Source organism: Diuraphis noxia, unplaced genomic scaffold (assembly GCF_037042655.1).
Source record: "Diuraphis noxia isolate RWA-SAM2 unplaced genomic scaffold, SU_Dnox_SAM2 contig0003, whole genome shotgun sequence".
Classification (NCBI taxonomy): Eukaryota; Metazoa; Arthropoda; class Insecta; order Hemiptera; family Aphididae; genus Diuraphis; species Diuraphis noxia.
Genome location: NW_028301713.1, coordinates 24,985,434 through 25,006,804, shown reverse-complemented (window position 1 = coordinate 25,006,804; position 21,371 = coordinate 24,985,434). Strand labels below are relative to the sequence as shown.

The 21,371-nt window shown below is 27.2% G+C and overlaps 3 protein-coding genes and 1 long non-coding RNA gene across 5 annotated transcripts; 2 read left to right on the top strand and 2 right to left on the bottom strand.

Moving 5' to 3' along the window:
- Positions 1 to 239: 239 nt before the first annotated feature.
- On the bottom strand, positions 240 to 910 carry LOC149057117 (uncharacterized). Its single transcript, XM_089223553.1, has one exon. It carries the CDS (start codon positions 817 to 819, stop codon positions 382 to 384), a length of 438 nt encoding a protein of 145 aa, XP_089079679.1. The 5' UTR covers positions 820 to 910; the 3' UTR covers positions 240 to 381.
- LOC149057116 (uncharacterized) lies at positions 855 to 4,878 on the top strand. Its single transcript, XR_016190906.1, has 2 exons — positions 855 to 4,538; positions 4,708 to 4,878. It is a non-coding gene; the product is annotated as an uncharacterized LOC149057116 (long non-coding RNA).
- Positions 4,879 to 10,164: 5,286 nt separating this feature from the next.
- barr (non-SMC condensin I complex subunit H) lies at positions 10,165 to 17,456 on the bottom strand. 2 transcript variants are annotated; one of them, XM_089223549.1, is made up of 11 exons: positions 17,059 to 17,456; positions 14,746 to 14,949; positions 14,598 to 14,684; positions 14,346 to 14,504; positions 14,044 to 14,278; positions 12,381 to 12,662; positions 12,167 to 12,301; positions 11,857 to 12,103; positions 11,655 to 11,787; positions 11,417 to 11,587; positions 10,165 to 11,343 (listed from the first exon to the last, which is right to left on the bottom strand). In XM_089223549.1, exons 1-11 carry the CDS (start codon positions 17,083 to 17,085, stop codon positions 11,065 to 11,067), a joined length of 1,959 nt encoding a protein of 652 aa, XP_089079675.1. In that variant the 5' UTR covers positions 17,086 to 17,456; the 3' UTR covers positions 10,165 to 11,064. The 2 variants fall into 2 exon arrangements, with proteins under 2 accessions (XP_089079675.1, XP_089079676.1); XM_089223550.1 differs by having other exon boundaries at positions 10,165 to 11,340; positions 17,059 to 17,455.
- An 809-nt stretch (positions 17,457 to 18,265) lies between these two features.
- Positions 18,266 to 19,811, top strand: LOC107164682 (2-aminoethanethiol dioxygenase). Its single transcript, XM_015512592.2, has 2 exons — positions 18,266 to 18,909; positions 18,977 to 19,811. The coding sequence occupies exons 1-2, from the start codon at positions 18,356 to 18,358 to the stop codon at positions 19,293 to 19,295; spliced, it is 873 nt and encodes a 290-aa protein (XP_015368078.1). The 5' UTR covers positions 18,266 to 18,355; the 3' UTR covers positions 19,296 to 19,811.
- The last annotated feature ends 1,560 nt before the right edge of the window (positions 19,812 to 21,371 follow it).

Below are 21,371 nucleotides of genomic sequence, written 5' to 3'. Positions count from 1 at the left end.
GCCCAAATAAATTAAATAATAATTATTATTTATAATGGACCTAGTATATGGGATATTAGGAAAAAAAGTCCCAATAAACGGAAAAAATTATTTAAAAATAATATTATTTATTAAATTAGTATACATAATTATTAATTATGCATTAATTATCATCATAATTTTAAAAATACTTATATATTAAATTATTATATTAAAAAATTGATATAATTATATAAATATAATTACATTGCGTGAGAAAAATTATCAAAAAAAATTGTATTATTTATTATTATTATATACATACCATTATCGATACTACTCCCTAGTCCCTACTCCTTTTTCGTAGACAGTGTGTAGACACATATTTTGTAATATCAGTTCGACTGGTTCGTTATCTGCAGATCATTGACATAATATTTGAAGACGGTATTCCAAAGTATTTTCTTTCCTTTTAGATGTTAGCCCGATATTATTTAATTCTATTTTTGCGATATCGACACTTATTTCTTGTCGCATTTTATCAATTAGCTTCCATATCGTAGTATGGTTATGCCCCACCAAATGTTTGAATCTATTATTCCAGCTCTCACAAATATTGTTTATTCGATGTTCCCCATTTAATGTCGATTCGTGCACGTTCCAAATCTCTGGCGGATATAACGCTTTAATTCGACGTTGTTTTATACATTCTCCCGAACCAACTTTTTTGTATGTACCCGTGACGTATGTACAATCAAAGTACTCCAGTAACTCATTAGCTTCTGGCGGAACAACAGTTTTTAAATAGTTCATACCTTCATACATTTTGTGTAATGGTAAAAAAGCTAATCCATCTAACATTCCGCAAAAATGACTAAAACTGTCGTTATTTATATACAACTTCTGTAACCCTAAATTTTGTATTTTTCGGTACGTGTTTTGACACAGGTGATAAAAACATCATCTTATTTCTAATTCAAATCCAATTATTTAACGAGCCGCCTGAATAGTCGCTTGCTCAAAGTCAATATGTAATTCTTTTGGATCAGGAAAAAAATTAAGTTCAGCACATTTCTCGTATAAAATACTAAACATTTTTATGTAAGTACTTTTTGTTTTTCTTTCTAATAAACAATAAACAGCAGTCACAAATAAGTCTCTTTTTTTTACTCTTATAACATATAGTTGTAAACAATGTTCAGGACTTAGAGAAAATTTTCCATCACAAAACCAATTGTTTTCATCAGTGATATATCGTAAACCATCATCCAAAGAAAAAATAATTACTCGTTCATCAGAATCAGGTCCACTATCGTACAATAAAAAGCGTTCATTTTTATATAATGTCCATAATCACCAAATATACTTAGCTCTGTTAGAGTTCGAGATTTTTTTGGATACATTCGACCTTTACAATTACGCAACTTTCTTTTTACGGTGTTTTCTTTTGGCATGGATTTCAGAGCTTATTTTGGCAAATTATTGACTACTTCCGCAAAAACTTGAGAAGGTGTATTTGTTGACATTCTAAATCGGTCTTTCATATCTTCTTTTGCTTTTTCAACGATTCCGATGTGTAGATCACCAGCATGTGAATGTTCTAAATCTAAGCTTGGATTCTTTAAATTTGCATATATAAATATATTTTTTACATATTTAAATTAGTAACAAAACTTAAATATATTATAAATATACAGGTTACATACCTCTGTTAGTAATTAATACACCAGGACATTTTTTCAAAGACTTCTGGGAACATTTCCATCTTTTACTTTTTTTTTAGTTTATGCTGGATTGTATATGTAAATCCATCACAAACAACTGTTTTACCATTTTTTATTAATTTTATACTATCCATTATGATTATTATAAAATTATGTATTACACTATTACTGTTAACACTGCTATGACCTAGGAGACACTCGGGAAACCCCGAGTGATATAATATATCCTAGGTAGGTATATTCTAGATAAGTTGTAGTTGTAGTAATGTTACTCGTTAGTTTTATACGGAAATACCCCTAGACCCTAACTGAAATATCATTGTGTATAAACCTGTTTCCATATAGTAGACATACAAAGCGATTAAAACATATTATTTGAAAAAAAAATAAACTTAATAAAATATTTTTGTTTAATATTTTTTTAGGAACTAATTTTATTTGAATTTAATATCTAATTTATATTTAAATAATTTTTTCTCGGACTTTTTTTCCGTCTATTCGGACTTTTTTCCCCGGACTTTTTTTTCGTTTACCAGTAAAAGGCGCCCCGGAAACTGGGCCGGCCCAAGGTATTTTGATGCCCCGGGAAATTTTTTGAAAGGCACCCTTACTTTGTTTAAAATTTTTATATTTATGGATAGGTAAAGGATTGCATAACTTATTTGGATACAATTTATAAACGTATCGGCTGTAAGTGCCTGTAACACATACTTTTTTGGCTTTCCCGAGTTAATGATTAAATATCATTGTATATTATTTTTAATATATTTGTAATACAATAATAAAAAGCGGGTAGGTAAGTGGGTATCGCTCTGCTGTACATTGGGGGTGCGGTGGACCTCTGACTAAGGTAGGTTAAATTTGAATGCAATGATAGGTATCATTGTATACGAAAAACGATTCTGAACGGAGACATCAAATCTTAGATTTAAAAAGAAAATTTATTTTGAATATCTAGCTTAAAATAATTTGCGAATTTATGTGATTTTTACGTATGTTGTCAAAATTAAAATTTGAATGCATGTAAAAAAAAATGTGACTTACGATTTTTAATTTTTTTTAGCTACAATAAGAACAACTCATAAAGAACCTTGTATTAATTTTTCATGTTTTTTTGGTCGTCCAACATTTTTTTACCGGCACTTCTCAAATAAATTGAAAATTTTAGTGGTCTATAAATAACTGAAAAAAAGTCGTAAATGTTAAAAAAATTAAACTGTATATAGATAACACTAGCATGAACATTTGGTGAAAATTTAAAGTATTTACAGTGATTAGTTTTTGAATTACAACCATATAAAAAAAATCGATCTGGTCGAAAACTGGTTTTGCGTAAAAATTCCAGTTTTTCTGTCATTTTTATTTTTGTTTTTCTCGATTTTTTTGAAAACTATTGGAAAATGTATACTTTTGACCTGTATAATGCACCAAGGATAAACACTTTTACATCGGAAACCACCCCCAAAGTTTGAAATTGAAGCATTATTTCGACTAGTTATGCAGTACACAGACACAAAAACAAAAAAACAAAAAAAAAACACATCATTGTAAAATCAATGCATTCATCACTTCGTTCAGAATCTAAAACTAGAAAGTGGAGTAAAATCTATAAAAAAAAATATACAACAGAATATTCTGTCATTGATAATTTATTCATTTTGCTATATTATTGTTAATTTGAACAAATATTATGCTAAAATGTATAAAATATTCGTATATTAAAAGCCCCCCTAAAAAAGTAGCGCCCGCGGCAACCACCCGGTTCGCCTGTATCTTGGGCCGGCACTGCTCGGGAATAATTAATACAATAAATAGATATAATAATAATACGTATAATATAGTATTAAAAAATACAAGAAGACTAGTGTACAAAAAATAAAGAATAATATAAAGACGACCTGGTTTAAATTAATTTGTCGGATGATGCACGTGGTCCTTCACTGGTGACAGGTGACACGATGTTCCAGAAACAAAAACAGCAATCGGGGTCACACACGCAGCGGCTGCAAAGCACAAAATAATTTCCGACTTGCCTATAAGTTAAACACTTGCAATAACGCACACCTTGGTTCCGACAGAACCGTGTGGCGGTCCTGGACGGATACCGCGTGAGTCAGTGGTGTCACTAGTGTAGGGAGTGGTGAAAAAAAAACACAAACAGTTCGCGGTATAATGATTTTTTTTATTGTGGTGGTTGAAAATACAACCGCCAGAAAATGATCAACACGAAAATCAAAATAGCGGGGTGGTGAGGAGCGTGTGTCGTTCAGTGTCGGTCAGACAACTCACTCTGCTGTCGACCGGTTCGGAGTCTCGGCGGATCGACCGTTCCAGGCGCGCTTATCGCGTGTCGGTGTCGTCCGTCGTCGATTGGCGGTTGAAAAGAGAAAATTTTGAATTCAAACGGCTATTACGCGGGCCCGCGTCAACCGTTGAATATAAAAAATTGACCACAACAGATTTGGTGTGGCCACCACATGTATTGCACAATGGATTGACGGAATAAATAATGAACAGCTTATATCAGAATACATTACATTTAGTAAATGCTTTATCGAATTAATAAATAGTTCAACATTACCAACTACTACACGTCTACACTTCATAAATGCCAACCCAATGAAGCAGTTGTATCTAATGATGAAGAGATTATATTTTTATCTGATGAAGGTGAAGAATCTATCGAAACTCGTGTTAAAAGTGTAATTGATCCAGGAACAAAAAACGAGACAACTATACTAGATGTGATGCAACTTTTAAGTAACCATGATTTACATACGGCGTTTGTTTTTGGCCTATCAAGGGTTATGCACAATGCCAGAATCATCATCTTCTGCTGAAAGATCTTTTTCTAAGGTATTTGGTATTATTGAATTCTTTTTAATAACATCCTTATTTTTCAGTTTTAAATTTTAAATTTTCGAGAAATTGAATAAGTCATATAATATGAAATATTCAAATATCTATTTTATAATATTATAATGTTTTATTAATTTAATTAATGAAATAAATTAAATTTGTTTAGGTCAAAATCATAAAGACAAGACTAAGATCTACAATGAATCAATCTAGGCTTGAGAGTCTTATGTTTCTATCATGCGAACGTGATATTGAGATTGATATTGAACAAACTATTGAATCTTTTGCTTTTACTTCACATCTACTTAAAAAAATCATTAATGTTCAGTTAATTTAAGTATTTGTATTTATTTTATCATATTTTGGTAAGATAATTTTTGAAATAAAGTCATTTCTGAAAAATTAGTGAATATTTAAAATATTACATTTGTGAATATGGCCTCCTAGTGCAAAAAGTTGGCTGACCATTGTTATGTAAAGACTCTAGACAGTATACAACTGATTATTCTGGGATACCAAGTAAAGATTCGCACAACAATAAAAGCTTCAATAATAATTCCTATTTTGTTAAGCCGTCAGATTTATCTAATATATGATGAAGGACAGTTTTTTGACACAAAAATTATTAAGAACATTTTTAATACTTAAACAATTTATCCGACAGTTTTGAGGGTGAGTGGTCCCTAAAAATTGTTTTGGACTCATAAATGAAAAATATTCACGCCGCCACTGGTGTGGTGGCACAAAAAAAATGGCACGCAATAACGGTGGGCGGACAGAAACGTGTGTCAGGCCCAACCGTTGGGAAAAGACAAAAAAAGGTGTCACTATTGTCGGTCAACTGTCTGGTTAGCGGCATAGCTATCGCCAGACGAACTGTCGTCGGACACTGGAGGGGCGAAAATTGGTGGGTGCTTTTATCTGCGGTACACCGTGGTGTCCGAAACAATTATATATTATTTTCTATATTTTTCTATTCACATTCAGTGAACATTTCATGTATCTATGGTCATTTTTTTTAAAGTTACATCAAAAACCAAAATCGATTTTGTTGAAAAATGAGTGTGCGTAAAATTTCCCGTTTTTCCCTTAATTTTTAGTTTGTTTTTCTCGATTATTTAGAAAAGTATTAAGAATTGTTCACTTATGACCCCCCCCCCCAAAGTACCAACTAGATTCACTTTCTGATCGAACGAGGTACTGTGAAGTCAAAAATCGAAGCATTTTTACTGCCCCAAAACGTGATGACAGACACAAAAAATAAATAAAAACACACATCATGGTAAAATCAATACATTCATCGCTCCGCTCAGAATCTTAAATAAAACACACAGTTTTAAAATGGTCATAACATATTTAAAAAATTATAATATCAATAAAACCCTTCGAGATGTCCTGTATAATATTCTTGTGAGTTCAATCTAATTTTAGAAATTGCAGAATAAAACGTATTACTGTGAACGTAAAATTTTCCAAGTTGTACGTTTGTAAGCTCGTGAATCGTGGAGAAAACAAATGCCCGTGTGACGTCTTCTAAAGGGTTAGTAGCGTATGTTTTTGTTTATAGAAGGGAATATTTTGTACAGTTATGTACGAATCGATTAATATGATATTGGGTAAGATCGGGGTTCAACCAGAGTTGGTCTTGGGGCGCACTATACCCACACTTTGAGCGCTGTATATAATAGGGTATAAGTGTATTTATTTAATTTATAAAATCATATTTGTGAGTATAAAAATCACATAACTTATAATAATCAAATTAAACGATGTTACGTTAATTTAGCGTTATGATAATAAAAAAAAAAAATCGAACTCAGCTACAACGAATCTTTCGTAACGTATCGCCACATAATCGAATGGAATATAATATTATTATTATGGTCATTGGGCGAACGAATAAAAACTGTAATTGTAGCAATCATTTTTTTATATGTAACAGAGATTAGTGAGTTACAATATAACATCGTTATGAAGAAAGTTTGAGATGTAGGTACAAAACAAATTATAAATTATAATATAATATTATAAAATTATGTAATAATAGTTGAACAGCTCCGGCACTTACGCAATTACAATATTATTAAGTTCTTAAATATTACTAAGTATTTTTTATGAATACGCATACCATGCCATAAATAATTATTATTAATTATTAAAATGGTATCTACAACAATTAAACTGAAAGTAATAAAACGTTATTGTAAAATTATAAGATACCGACAAAAATTCACTTGCGACAGTTATGTAGCTAAATTGCCTATACAAAGTTCCGTGTTACCGCTAAAATAAAATGCTTGAAACTACCTAAAATAATATTTGTCCGTATTATAAAAATAAGTAAAATAATGAGCATCTCATATTCTTACAAGGCAGATTCATTAACTAAATTTTTTTTATTTCGGTAAGAACATTAATAAATGAGAAACGTTATACAATTTTTAAGCCTTTGCTATAAAAATTAATCATTATACAATTTCTCAATTTATAAAATAATTTTAAAATTCTCATGATTTTATTGAATTTTTTTAAAAAGTTAACACTGTATTAAACAAATATTGTACTAATGTATTTAAAATATTTTTGAACTCCTATTACAACAATCTATAAAGAATGTTGTTTTATATCGATAAACTTTTTAACCCAGAAAAAAATTTCTAGGTATTTATTGCTGTAGTATAGCTCTTTGAAAGAATTATCTTGTATGGAAATAGAAAAATAATTTTATAAACATTTGATGAAAATTAAGTCTATCTACAGTTATTATTTTATTTGATTTCCACAAAAAAAAATTAAATACTAGCAGTTATGCGTAATACTCGTATTTCTCGTATTTTCTTATTACCCAGTGGCGTCCGCAGATGGGGGGCTAACGGGCTGAAGCCCCCCCCCCATTCCCTCATAAGTATTACTTAAAAAAATTTATCAAACTTCAACTGTCGTCAGCTATAGTAAGCAAGACGAAAATTAATAAACGTCTTACCAGAACAAATTCATTTTTAAAAAAAACATTGATTTGCATACCAATTTTCCTAAAAAAATTAGTAATTTTTTGGTAAAAGTATGAACAACTTGTAAGAATGACCTGTATTGAATTTTCAAGTCTTAGCTATACAAATTTAATATTTTATAAATTTTAATCTACAATTAATTAATTTTTCTGGTTTTGTCAAAAATTGAACTATAAATGCTTATAAAAACTAATCGTGCCTATATGTGTCGTTAATATTTTCAGATAACTAGGTATAATAAAACCTTGTATAAGTTGTATTACATTTTAAAGCTTTTTGACCGAACGAATAATTTTTTATTGACATTTTTAGAAAAAAAATCTTTCTTTTTGTTTTCCCGATTGTTTTAAAAAATACTGAGAATATTCAATTTTGACCTTTCAAATTTCAAACTAAATCCAATTTGCTTCCATAAACCCCTATCGAGGTTTATGATTAGAGCATTTTTTCTACTAAAAAAGTTGAGAAGTTAAAGTTGTACAAACATTTTCAAATACCTCACCTAAACGTCTACAATTATTAGAATGGACAAAATAAAAATAAAATAGTAATTAATTTTCAAGCCCCCCCCTCCCCATTGAAAAATCCTGCGTACGCCACTGTTATTACCTTTTTGTTATTTTAAAATCTAGTAAACATTCAATGTAAACAAAAATAAACTTCAAATAATGCTCACAAAAATTAATTTAAATTTTCACTTGACTATTTTTGGTGTTGTGGGTAGGGAATTTTATAGGGAAACTATTGTATTGAATTTACAAATCTTAGTTACAATTTTACAAATAGAAATTTTTTTTACAAATTTTTTCAAATGCAAATTTCTGCGATTTTGACGAGTTTGATCAAAATTCTTACTAATTAGGCGCTCATAAAATAGTATTGTGGATTTACAACATACTTTATTTTTATTATTATTATTATATTTACTTATGAGGAATCTTGTAATAACTTCTAAGATTTTTGATTGAGCAAAAAACTTTTTATCGACCACAATTTTAAAAAACTAATAAATATTGAAATACCTTATGCCTATAAATAGATCAAAATTATCGTATATAAAGAACGCTGTTTAATTAGGATAGGCCTTAACCTAACCTAACCTTTGTTTAACAATCTCAGATTTTCCCTATTTTGTTTTGTTTTTCTGTACGCTTATGGAACTATCAGAAATTTATTTTTGATACCTTAAAGTACCACAAAGAAATGTTAAATTACAACATTGAAGTTTTTTTTCTGTAATAACATACATTGTTTTTACGACACCTCCTATTTGTCCACTCAAAGTGGACTTAAATATTTACTATATTCTATACAATAGAGTAGTAATTTAATTTATCACTGTTTTGACAATAATTTGCATACTATCATTCAGGCGCGGATCCAGAAAATTTTAACAGGGTGCTCAAAAAAAAAAATTATTACACCTTAATATTACCATTTACTGTTTGATTTATTAGTGCTAATTTTTTTCCATAATAATTGTTATCGGTGCTTTCCGCCATCGACGCATGTTGTTACATACGAGTATACTTCGAAAACAATTAACAATAATAGTTATTATTGTCGTATGTGACGATGATAACAAAAAGCACCGATATTATTATTATTATTTTTATTTTGAAAAATAACAAATAATTTAATTTATAACATAAATTTATTTTGTTGGTGGCTAAATGACAGGGGGTGCCCGAGCACCCATAGCCCCCCCCCCCCCTGAATCCGCGCCTGCTATCATTTATGGACATGTTTTTTGTTTCTAGTTTTATAATTATATGTTCTAAAAAACTAAATTTCACTGAGATGAAAATTAAATTACTTTTTAGCAAAATATCTATTATTTTGAGCTTTCCCAATACCCATAGAGGTAAAAAATATAAATTACTAACATATGGGTTTTTCCGTTGCCTATGTCATGGTTTATAAATATTTACAAACTAGTGAAACATTTAAAAATATGTAAAATACAATTGGGGTCATTTCAATAAGAATGATATAAACCATGAATATTTCTTATAAAACTCTAAAATTTTTAATATCTCATTAAAATAAAAACATGCATTCACATACAAATCTGTTCCCCAGCAGGTAATGAATTAGACTTTGTTTTGAACTCTTACCATTTTAAATGTGCAGCAATTCAGAACACAGCAACAGTGCAACTCGTGCAGCTCACTGCAAGGTGCATACTATAAAATATTTTTTTATTTTTAAATTTAAATAGTAAAATATATATGTATTATATCATATCTGTGGATAAAACTTTTAAACATTTAAATAGTTTTATGGGCAGATTCTCTTTGATCAAAAAATGTATTTCCAACATTCTAAAAACGTACATTTTTTAGAATGAGATATATATAAATTTTTAAGTTGCATGTCAAAAAATTGAAATTCCATTTTTAAAGTCATTAAAAGAAAAAGTGAATTTATCTAATAGTGTAAGTGTTTGAAAATATTAACGTTATATTTATAAAATTATGATTTTTTTTGTAGAGTATATAATTGTTTTTGAAATAAGACAATTAATTTATTTAACACATGCATTCCTGTTCTTGTGTTTTGATAATAATGAATTTAATGTTGAAATGTTTTAAAAAAAAATTACTAAAAGATATTTTATATTCACTTTTCTGCAATTTATTAGTATCAAAAAAAAAAATAAAAAAAAAAAAAAATACAATAAAAAAATGTTATTATCAATGTATGAATTTAACAATTGCTAGTGTTTATCGAATATTGTTCCGTTATTGTTACTACAGTAATTATTTAAAAAAATATTAAAAATACAATATTTCAAATTACATATCAACCAGTATCTTTTCCTTTGGTTATACTTCTGCTCTGAGGTTTTTTGTAGATTAGACACTTACACTACTGTTTATGCAGACTGTTCAAAAATACATATTCTAATTTTTCAAGTTTACAGAACCTTGAGAGATAATAATGCAGATATATACAAATTTTGAGTAGGATGTCAAAAAAAAAAAAAAAGTCCCATTTAAAAAAGACATTTAAAGGAAAAGTGTAATTATCTAAAAGCGTAAGTATTTGTAAATATTAACATTATATTATAAATATTATGATTTAATCTCCTTTATTTTTTTGTACATATATGTATAATTGTTTTTGAAGTAAGACAATTAAATTATATATTATGCATTTAATATTATAAATATTAATTTATAATTATATAAAATAATATATAAAACTTTATGTTTAAATAATTTAAAGAAATTACTTTTCTATAATTTATTAGTATAAAAAAAAAAAAATCTATGATAAAAAAATCTTATAATCAATGTATGAATTAAACAATTGATAGTGTTTATCAAATATTATTCTAACATTTTTACTATAATAAGTTAATAATTATTTTCAAAAACGTATTAAACATACAATATCTCACATTACTACATTAACCAGCATCCTGGAGTTATATTACAGCTCTGAGATCTTCTGTAGATTAGACACTCACTATATTGCTGATTTCAGACTGTTTTAAAAAACTTATTCTAATTTTTCAAGTTTATAGAACTTTGAGAGATAAAAATTTCACCATTATTGTCTTCTAAACGTAAACCGTGCTCATTGCATAAATGTAATAAAGCAACATATATAATAGATACAGTTATATTTTCTTTCATATTTTCTGGTAGTAACTTTGGCAGTGTTAGTAATACATCTCCAAATGAAATATTTACTGATTTCTCACTATCTGGTTTGATAGTATCCATAATATATTTTTTAAGTTGATGTGTATCTATGTATCCAGAATTACAAGTGAGGTACTGCTTAAAAACAAGTTTTAATAAAGAAATTGAATTAATGGTCTTTGTTCAGTAAAATATTTTTTTTTAAATTTACTTCATAGGCATCATCTAGTGTAATTTTTTGGTTCAAAGCTATGGTTAAATTGTTGTCAATATTTTTTTCAGTCATAATTTCATCATTCTCATTTCCACACTCAGAATTATCATTAGTGTCCATGATATGTTCGTTAATATATTCTGTATTCTTCACTGGAACTTTATTTAGCTAAATATAATTGAATATTGATTAAAATGATTTAAAATTGATGTATAAATTATATTTTATTTCATACTAATAAAGTGTCTTTCAGAATATCTTGTTCAGGTAACAAGAACAATGCATTTGGATTTGAATTCAAATTTAATTCCTTAAATTCATGTTTAAACCAGTTAGGAATCATGTTAATAAACTTGCAAACTTCCAATCTGTAGTGAACAAAAATATGTAAAAATTCAGATATTTACCTACTATGACAATTTGAAATAATTACTAACTGTCTGATAAGTACAGTATCTGATTGACCAGATGAAGGAATTAAGTTATTACTTGGTTTCCATTTATCATAACGACATAGACATTTACCCGAAACTAATATTATATCATCTAATTTCTTATATATATCTGAATTAAACTCAACCTTAAATTTAATAGCTTTAGAATTGCTAAATTTATATTCAGAAACATTAGTTTCGGAATCTGTTTGAGTTAAACGAGACTTAATAAGCATTGCTTTCTCTTTACCTAAATACAATAAATACACATAATTAAAGAGTAATGAATAATACACTTGCAAAATAATATTACTGTCAGTTTTCATCATTTTGAACTTCACTTTCCAATGATCGGGACATTTAAGGTTACACAATTTTTTACGATCAAAATATGTATAATCACTGCTATTTGTTGTATCCACCATTGATAATAATTGAGATAAAGACTCTGAATAAAAACAAAAATGTCTAAATAAACAAAAACAACCACCTATTAATTTTTAAACAAATATAACAGAACAACCCACCTAAATTTTCTTGTCTACCAAATTGGTTGTTATTCTGATTAGATGATCCTGGTTCTGTAGGTACTATTATTTGTGAACTTGGTTCGTTTGAATCTACATCCATTGAATCATCAGTTTCTTCAGAAATGTTCGAACAAAATTCAGGATATGTTTCTTGATTAAAATGGGTTTGGATATTATTTAATACATTCATATCAATGTTATCATCACAATTTGTACTTTTATCACGTTCAGCTGTAAACTTATGAAATGACGGGCAAATTTTTCCATTTTCGATTACAGCTATATTCCAAACAAAAATATAAACAATATAAAAACTTGATATACATATTAAAAATGTTACCTAGTAAATATTTCTTTTTAGATTTTGAGCAGAGCTATTAATTTAATGATTTTAAACTGGTGAATTTTTTTTTAGTCTGAAAATACTTTTTTTAGTAGGTACAATACATCAATATTCAACTTTAAGAATAGTTACTGGTAGAAAATAGTATCTATTTTGAACTTACAGTACTTGATTGGGGCTGAGGATTCAAAAGTGAAAAAATCCAAGTACTTTTAAAAGTAATTGAATTGTTCATTAAATATTTATAATAGAATTTTCTAAACATTAAATTAGGTATAGGTATACATGAAAACATTTTTGCTCTTTTTATGCTTTTTGGAATTTTTAAACATTTTCGTATTTTTTTTTCAATTTATACATGATATACTACATGTTTTTTTGTAGGTAAAAATTTTGAAAAATTAATATAAGGCTCCTTTTAAGTTATTCTTACAGCAATTAAAAATACTCATATATATATTAATGTGTTGTGTATTATATAATATATACCCCTGCTCAATCATACACTTGATATTTTCTATAAAGCAGAGCTGACTCCCTATTTTAAATTCTTATGAATGAATATTATATATACATATATAATATATATATATATATAATATTAAAAACTAAATTAAAATTAAATGAGGTTAGATAAAGGGATTTGGGCGCTTTATCATCAAAGAAGAATGAAACATTATTACTTATAGACAACTTTGGTTCATGCAATAACTATTTTAAGCTTTATTCACCTCAGTTATACAAATTATTCAAAACTAAAGTAATATTAATTGATGATTAGTAACATTTATGAAGTTAATTGCTTATTATTTTATGATTTAAAATATTAATTAAAACATTTATTTGAAGCAAATAATATTTTTTTACATGCATAATATAATATTAAATCATTTTAATGAAAACATTTATTTAGATAATAGTGAAAAATTATATATTAATAGCAACATAATATTATTTTAGGCATTTCCAACACCAATGATTTTATTAAATTATATTGCATAAATTATGTTATGTTATTTCTTTTTTATATGTAATTTAAAACAAGGTATACTACCTTATATTTTAAATTAGGCAATTAAGTCCATGGTTAAGATGAAGGCAACACCTCTTATAAAAGTAAAATTGTTCTACTCTACCTCAAACATTAAATTTTTTATAAAACACATTGACTGCAACTTTTAATATTAAGTCTAATTTTCTGACATATTTGACTGATTGTGACTGTACGCAATCCATCCCCACTTGAAGTTAAATAGCATAATATTTTTAAATTTGTGACTACATCAATAATAAGTAAAAATGATATATTAGACATACTCATTAAATTTTCCATTTCATATGTTTCTTGTTGATTTTCATTCACATTAATGTTTTTGAAATCACCATATTCTGGCCAATAAGTGTCATTAGAATACCTATTCATCAATATTCTTGAAGGTTTTGCATAGTCAATCATATCATTATCAAGATCAACACTTAGGTAATTTTTTCGTAGTAGCATTTGATTGTCTTTACGGGTTAATTTTTCAGCTGTTGTTAACATAAGTTTTTTCTAAAATAAAAAAAAACTATATTAATAATACTACCTGTTATTTAAATGATTAGTATTTAAATTATACTCTATGTTTTTGTTTGGTTTTCGTCTCATTCTCTTTAACAATATTTTGGTTTTTGGTTTCTGACACAAATTCTTTAACTAACTTATTACCAGTTATCAAAATATCATCAACTCTACATGAGTACACCTTACTAATTGCATCAAATGTATTACTAATTCCCTTTATTTATATATAAAAAAAAAAAAAATCATAATCATATTATTATTTAATAAGACAAATAATATAATTGTGTTTATACAGCATAAAATTTACCAAAATATCTGTTTCTTTAGATCTCTTTACCATTTGTTGTACACAACTGATTAAATCTATATCAAATGCATTAAGTACATTGATTTTCTAAACAAAAAGGGCTAGTGTCAATTTTTATAACAAAATATTAAATGTAATAAAATCTTACATTTTCCAAGTATAATGAATTATATTTATTAACTTTAGTATTCAAGTCTCCAATTGTTAGATTACTAAGGTATTGTTCATTATTGTCATCCTCAAAACAAACTTCTTGGTTCAATATAGCTTTAAATGAAGTTATACCATGATTTAAGTCTTTTGGAAAATTATTTTCATGGTTGGATGATTTTTTTTTTAATGCATTGTCCATCTAAAAATTATCCATAAATATATCATACACATCACATATACTGATTAGCATTTATTTTATCTACATATAAAATAACATATTTGTTGCAGCAGTATGATTTATATTTTAAATTATTTTTATTTGACTATAAAAATTTACTTTTTAATGCTCAATTATTTTTTAGATAACATATAATTAATTTTTAATAGTTTTAGCTTATATCAAATTACCTAATTAATCAAATAATAGGTAATAATATTATATCCTATAATTTATTTTCTCGTGTTTTAAATGTTTATGTTGATTGGTTATTTCTATTTTCATCAACTCGCTGTTCAAATTAACAAAGCATAATCTATTACATAGTTCAATAAGATATAAATCAAATGGATTGTGTAGAAAGTAGTTTTCTCTCGAGTATTTTTAAATAGATATAATAAATTCATGAAAAAATAATAATTCTTAGTCTTATGCATATAATATGCACAGGACATTTTAATTAAGACCTAATTATTAAATAAAGATCTCAACAACTGTCAGTTTTCAATATGTTTTTCATTTATAGTATTCTGAACATGAGTAATTGTATTACCTAAAGTATTGAGTTCTTGAAACATCATTAAAATTTGTTTTCCAAATCTAATAATACATTAGTGTTAATGAAAATTTCCAGTGATTTAAAACAACAAGAACTTAATTTTTATCAAAAATAAACCGGCTACCAGGGAGTCATCAGTAGCAGAACTAGAGGGAAGGGAGCCGAGGATTGATCCCCGTTCATACAATTTTACTGGATGTAACTTTTTTGGGGATCTTTATTTAATGTTTGGTGTTAAAAGTTAAGAAAATATTTTTACCTTACATAATTTGTTTATGATGTGGTGACGTTTGAAGGAATAAAACATAATAAATAAAATCATACATGGCGTAAAATTATTAATTGTAATCATAGCTGTGCGATCAGCGTATGTCTACAGGTATATACGGATTATAGACTATAAAGAATTTTTTTATATAGTATAATCTTAATACACCACAGTCCACAGAATAAATAAATTATAATATATAATTATAATTTATTTATTTATTATAATGATTATTGTTTTCATCTGGAAGTAAGGTTTTGTTACACTTACTAAAATTGGAGAAAAAATTAAATTATGTTTAACTATTTTTTAAATTAAGATATATGTAAATATTAAATGTATAAATATATGATATATACTTGTTTAATGTTTATTATTGTAGACTGAAGTCAGACAAAAATAAACAGTTTCCCTTTAAATACCTTATTTGTACAAAAATAATATGTAACAACTTTAATTTTTTAATGTTGTAATAAGATTTTAATTGCATAAAATAAATGAAGATAGTACACCTAATTGCTCCCGTGTTTTTAATTAGTAAAATTATATTATGTTCTGAATATTACAGAAAGGCAGCAACTTTAAGTAACTGACTTATTTATTCATATTTCTAATTATTAAAAAAAAAATTGTCAGAAATATCAAAATATTTTCAGCCTTTGTCTATGATTGGGCTAATTTAAATATTTTCTCCAGGCATAAAATTTCATAGGTTCGCCTCTGGGAGTCATTAACTGAAAATTTAATTATTTTTCAAAAAATGGTATTTCACCAATAACTTGTTAAGTTATTCTTTTAATTTTCTATTTAGATATAGTTTTTGATCAATTCTCACTGTAAGAATTCTGAAAAAATTGCCTTTAAAATAACTTTCAAAATGCATACACTGTCCCTAATTTTTAAAGTTCACCATTCGAACCATGAGCCTGTACCTATGTACTTAGTAATTTCTAAAACATTTCAATTATTAAACCAAGTAATTTGTATACCTAAAAATGTATCATTACATTCTAAGAACCGAAAAGTTTCAGAATGAGCAATGAAAGATTAACTTTGCAAAAGTTAATATAAGACGTGTATTATGATAAACATACACAGCAAAATATCATACATTGACATCTTCTTATGTGATGGATAAATAAAATAAATAAAAGTATTTCCAAAAATGATTTTAGTGTAGGTACCTAGAGTTAAAATGAACAACTATATCTGATAATATTATAATATATAATTGTATTGATTTATCGATATAATTATTACTCACACTATTATTTTGATCTTCGGAGTCCATGTTATTTAATATTATATAAGTAAGTTGATTATATTATGACGAGATTTTGGTTATTCGGAACGATAATGGAGATGAACTAGGTATAACAGACGCATGACGCACGTGCAACGCAATATTACAGAGTGCAGACGGCTCATACGGCCACACGCCCACACAGGACATAGAGCCACTGACGACAGAATATTTTTCGGGATTCCAACTGACGGAGGCGAAGTGACTCGACAGACGACAATTATGAATTAAGGGACTGATGCCAGAGCCCAGAAAACAGAAACAGAACTACAGAGTACAGACGAGCCACCACGAGTCCACGAGTGTCGGACGTTCTTCGGGGCTTCGGGCCGTTCGGCGTTCGGCTTTTTGTACAGCTAGAGATAACTGATAAGCCTGAAGCCATTTTGTATTTTTGTGGCTTACTGTTTGTTTTTGTTCCAAATACAGTGGTATAATATTATGTTTATTCTTTGTTTGTATGCTCGGTTGCATATCAATAAATATATCAGGCGCCCCACATTGTAATGCATTCCAATTTCCAACTTCCAACATTAGACCAGTTAGACCTTAGACCTAAAGTATTAAGTATATAGTATCAAATAGTAAATACTATTTGGTAGTACGTTTATATATTATATTAACTTAGCTTATAGGTCTACGGATTAAATATTCACGAGCCATATTTTGGTTTTGTTTAACATTATTGTACCATTTGTACCTATTATTTCATAAAATAGAAGCGTCTTTTTACAAATTTCCAGCTGATTAGACCTTCAGAAAGAGATGAAAAATTATGTTAAGGATGGCCATGCAAATTTTCTGTTTTAAAATAATCATAGCATGTTTCAATATTTAGGTAAATATCGAAAAAAAACCCCTAAGTGGTGCCTAAGATAGTATTTGAATATAATTGGTTTTGTCATTCCTCAGTGTGTTTCTAATAGTAAGTAATAAAAAAAAAAAAAAAAAGGTCAACAACTCGACTGTTGGAAATGTCATCTATTCTGTGGTTAAACCCTGACTTTAGAACCTAGTAAATTGGTAAAATCGGTAATCATTTCCACCATCAAAAATCAAAATTTAAAATTAGAGATGGAAAAATATAGTAAGAATTACGTAATGATAAGATGTTACGAGAACAAGATAAAGACATTTATTAGATAAAATAAATTTGAAATGTAAATTGATAAAAACTAAAGTTATATTAAAGTATATTATAAAACTTATTAACGCTATTAAACTATATTAAAGTGGAAGTCACTTAACGGAATTTTACATGTTCTCTTCTGTTAATTTAATAAAAAAAATATATTTTCCGATCAGTCTTATGTTCACGATCATAGTTTATTTACGCATTTTTATACGTAAAACTGTAAATCTTAAACATTATTTTTTAGTAAAATTGTGTGCATCGGGTATTATGACATCAAAAATCGAATGTGTTGTTAGACAAGCAATAACTACATTTTCTGGTTCATATACATCAAAGGCTTTTCACGATAATTTGATTAAATTGAAACGTAATGCCAATGAATTGGACGCACGGTCAATTGGCTTAGATTTTAGATTATTGAGATGGGATACATATGAATTGAACAACAATCTAGATAAATTGTCTGGATCCACATTTATACGACGTCATCAAGCTCCCGTTACTTACATTGAAGTGTTTGAAGATGAAAATGTATCAATCGGAGTGTTTGTGTTGAGAGATGGTGCTAAAATACCTTTACATGATCATCCTTACATGTATGGTGTGTTGAAAGTTATTTATGGTAAAGTTAAAATACAAAGTTACACTCCTGTGCATAAGGATTATAGCCAAATAAAGTAAGTATTGTATTTGTAATATTTTATATTTTTTTTTAGTTTTTGCCTAAAAGTTTCATATTCACAGGGACTGTAACATTGGTGCAATAAAATTGACACCAATTATTGTTGGGGAAACAGATGATCCGTGTGTGCTGTGTCCAGTGGAAGGAAATATTCATCAAGTGGATACTATTGATGGTCCAGCCGCTTTTGTTGATATATTAGCTCCACCGTATAAAACTGATATTCCAGAAGTAGGGAATAGATGTTGCAGGTACTTTAAAGAAGTAAATATATCTAAAGATATCAAATTAGCTATTATATCAGATCCTAAAGATTACTGGAGTGATACATCTCCATATACTGGACCTCAATTTGATATACATTTTGAACCTAAAACTTAATTGTTACATTCTTCAAACACTTTTGTACATCATGTAATATAAAATAATATTATTTTATGACTACTAGTCAGCAGTGCCTAAATTTAACGATTATTGTACATATACATTTCATTTTATATTAGTAATGGGAGTTTGTGTATTTTAAGTTTTATAATTTACAGTATTTTTCAATAATAATATTTTTTTTATCAGACATTGGTATTATAATGAGATGTAATTTAGGCTTTAAGAAAGATACTTAATTATTTAGATAACTATTTTTATAAATTATTAGTTTATTTTCTATACAATAGAAAATGTAATTAAATTGATTTACATTCATGCATGTACTTATTATTTTTTTTTTAAGTTAATTTGTTAAGTTGTGTTTAAAATATTTTTCTTCTGGTTATTTTCATATTCATATAATTATTTTGTTTTTCCTAAAGGTGATAATTTGTCCTATACAGATGTATGTATAGGTAATTGTTATATTTTTTTTTATTTATTAAAATGAATACTAAATTGAATTGATTATTTATTTTTAGTTTTTTTTAAATATTGGTACATCATATTATGTATCATGGTTTGGCATAATATTAAATAATGGTTTGCTAAAAGCATAGACCTATATAAACTAGTTTTTTTTATATCTATGGCCTACTGATCTTCTTAGTTAATAACATTCTGATCTACATAGTGTTAAGAAGATCCAAATACTCCACAATTGTATTTGATGGTTCTCTTCACTATTAACATACCATTACTTTTCTTTCTGTTACATATACACTTGACCTAATTTGCAAGCTCATATATTTTCTTTTATATTATAATAATTAATAACACAGACATGTGCCCTTGTATCCTATCTTGTAAACCACATTAATATTTTTTTTTGCTGATTGATTTTATACTTTCTATCTCATAGTTTAATCATAGTCATAGCAACATTGACCAATTTAATTAATTTTTGCGTATTTTAGGTATTTCTGCGATTCTTAAGAGGACGTGATACCCGCATGTGTTGTCTCCGTCTTACAAATGCGTAACATGGTATATTTTTCGTTCAGCAGAACACGTGTAGCTCCGTTAACTTAAAAATTAGAGTGAATTGACCTCTTATAAAATTTAAAGGTAAGATTATTATCTAGACAACCTTATGCTTTTTATTTTATATCAAATTTAAAACGAATTATGAGTATTTTAAAATTGTACATTTTTTGTACATCTTAAAATACTCATAACTTCCTTTAAAATTTAAATATAATAAAAAGCATATGAGGTTGACTAGATAACAATCATACCTTTAAATTTTATGAGAGGTCAATTCACTCTAATTTTTAAGCAAACGGAGCTACATGTGTTCTGCTGAACGTAAATTTACTATATAATGCACTTGTAAGACAGAGACAACACAATATGCGGGTATCACGTCATCTTAAAGGTCCACAGATGTCTTTCCCTATAAATAGCCACTTTTATTATTAGTTTTTCTTTCTTCCTCCCAATCTAGTATAGTTCACCAATATAATTAATTCTTGATTAAATTATTACTGTATTTATTTATTATATTTTTTTAATTTAGTTTTCGATAAAGAATAATAATATCTAGTCTATTGTTATCTAAAATTGTATTAGGCAATAGTACTGAAATCGAATGGCCTTCAATACATTTTAATTGATATTAAAAAGTATGTTGGTAGGTACTAGGTACCTACCTAAACTTAATTTTTCATGATTTATGTCAGACATGTGATCTTCACTAATGGATGAAAAATCGTCAAATACATGAGATATCAGAACTAGGGTTGCCATCATTTCATCAAACAAAACCGGGACAGACAAAAAAAATAGTAAATACATTTAGAAATAAATATCATTAAATTATATAAGCCATTGGGTATGTATTAAAAAAATGACACAATAGGTTATAGTGTTATAACTTATACACTTTACTGTAACAAATTAACAATGTAAACTTTTTTTTTTAATTTATTGTTTAATAATATTTAACAATATTAAATTCGTCACAAAAATGACATTTTCTTTTTGGGGCCATAATAACAAATAAAATAATAAAAACGAACAATTTAGGCT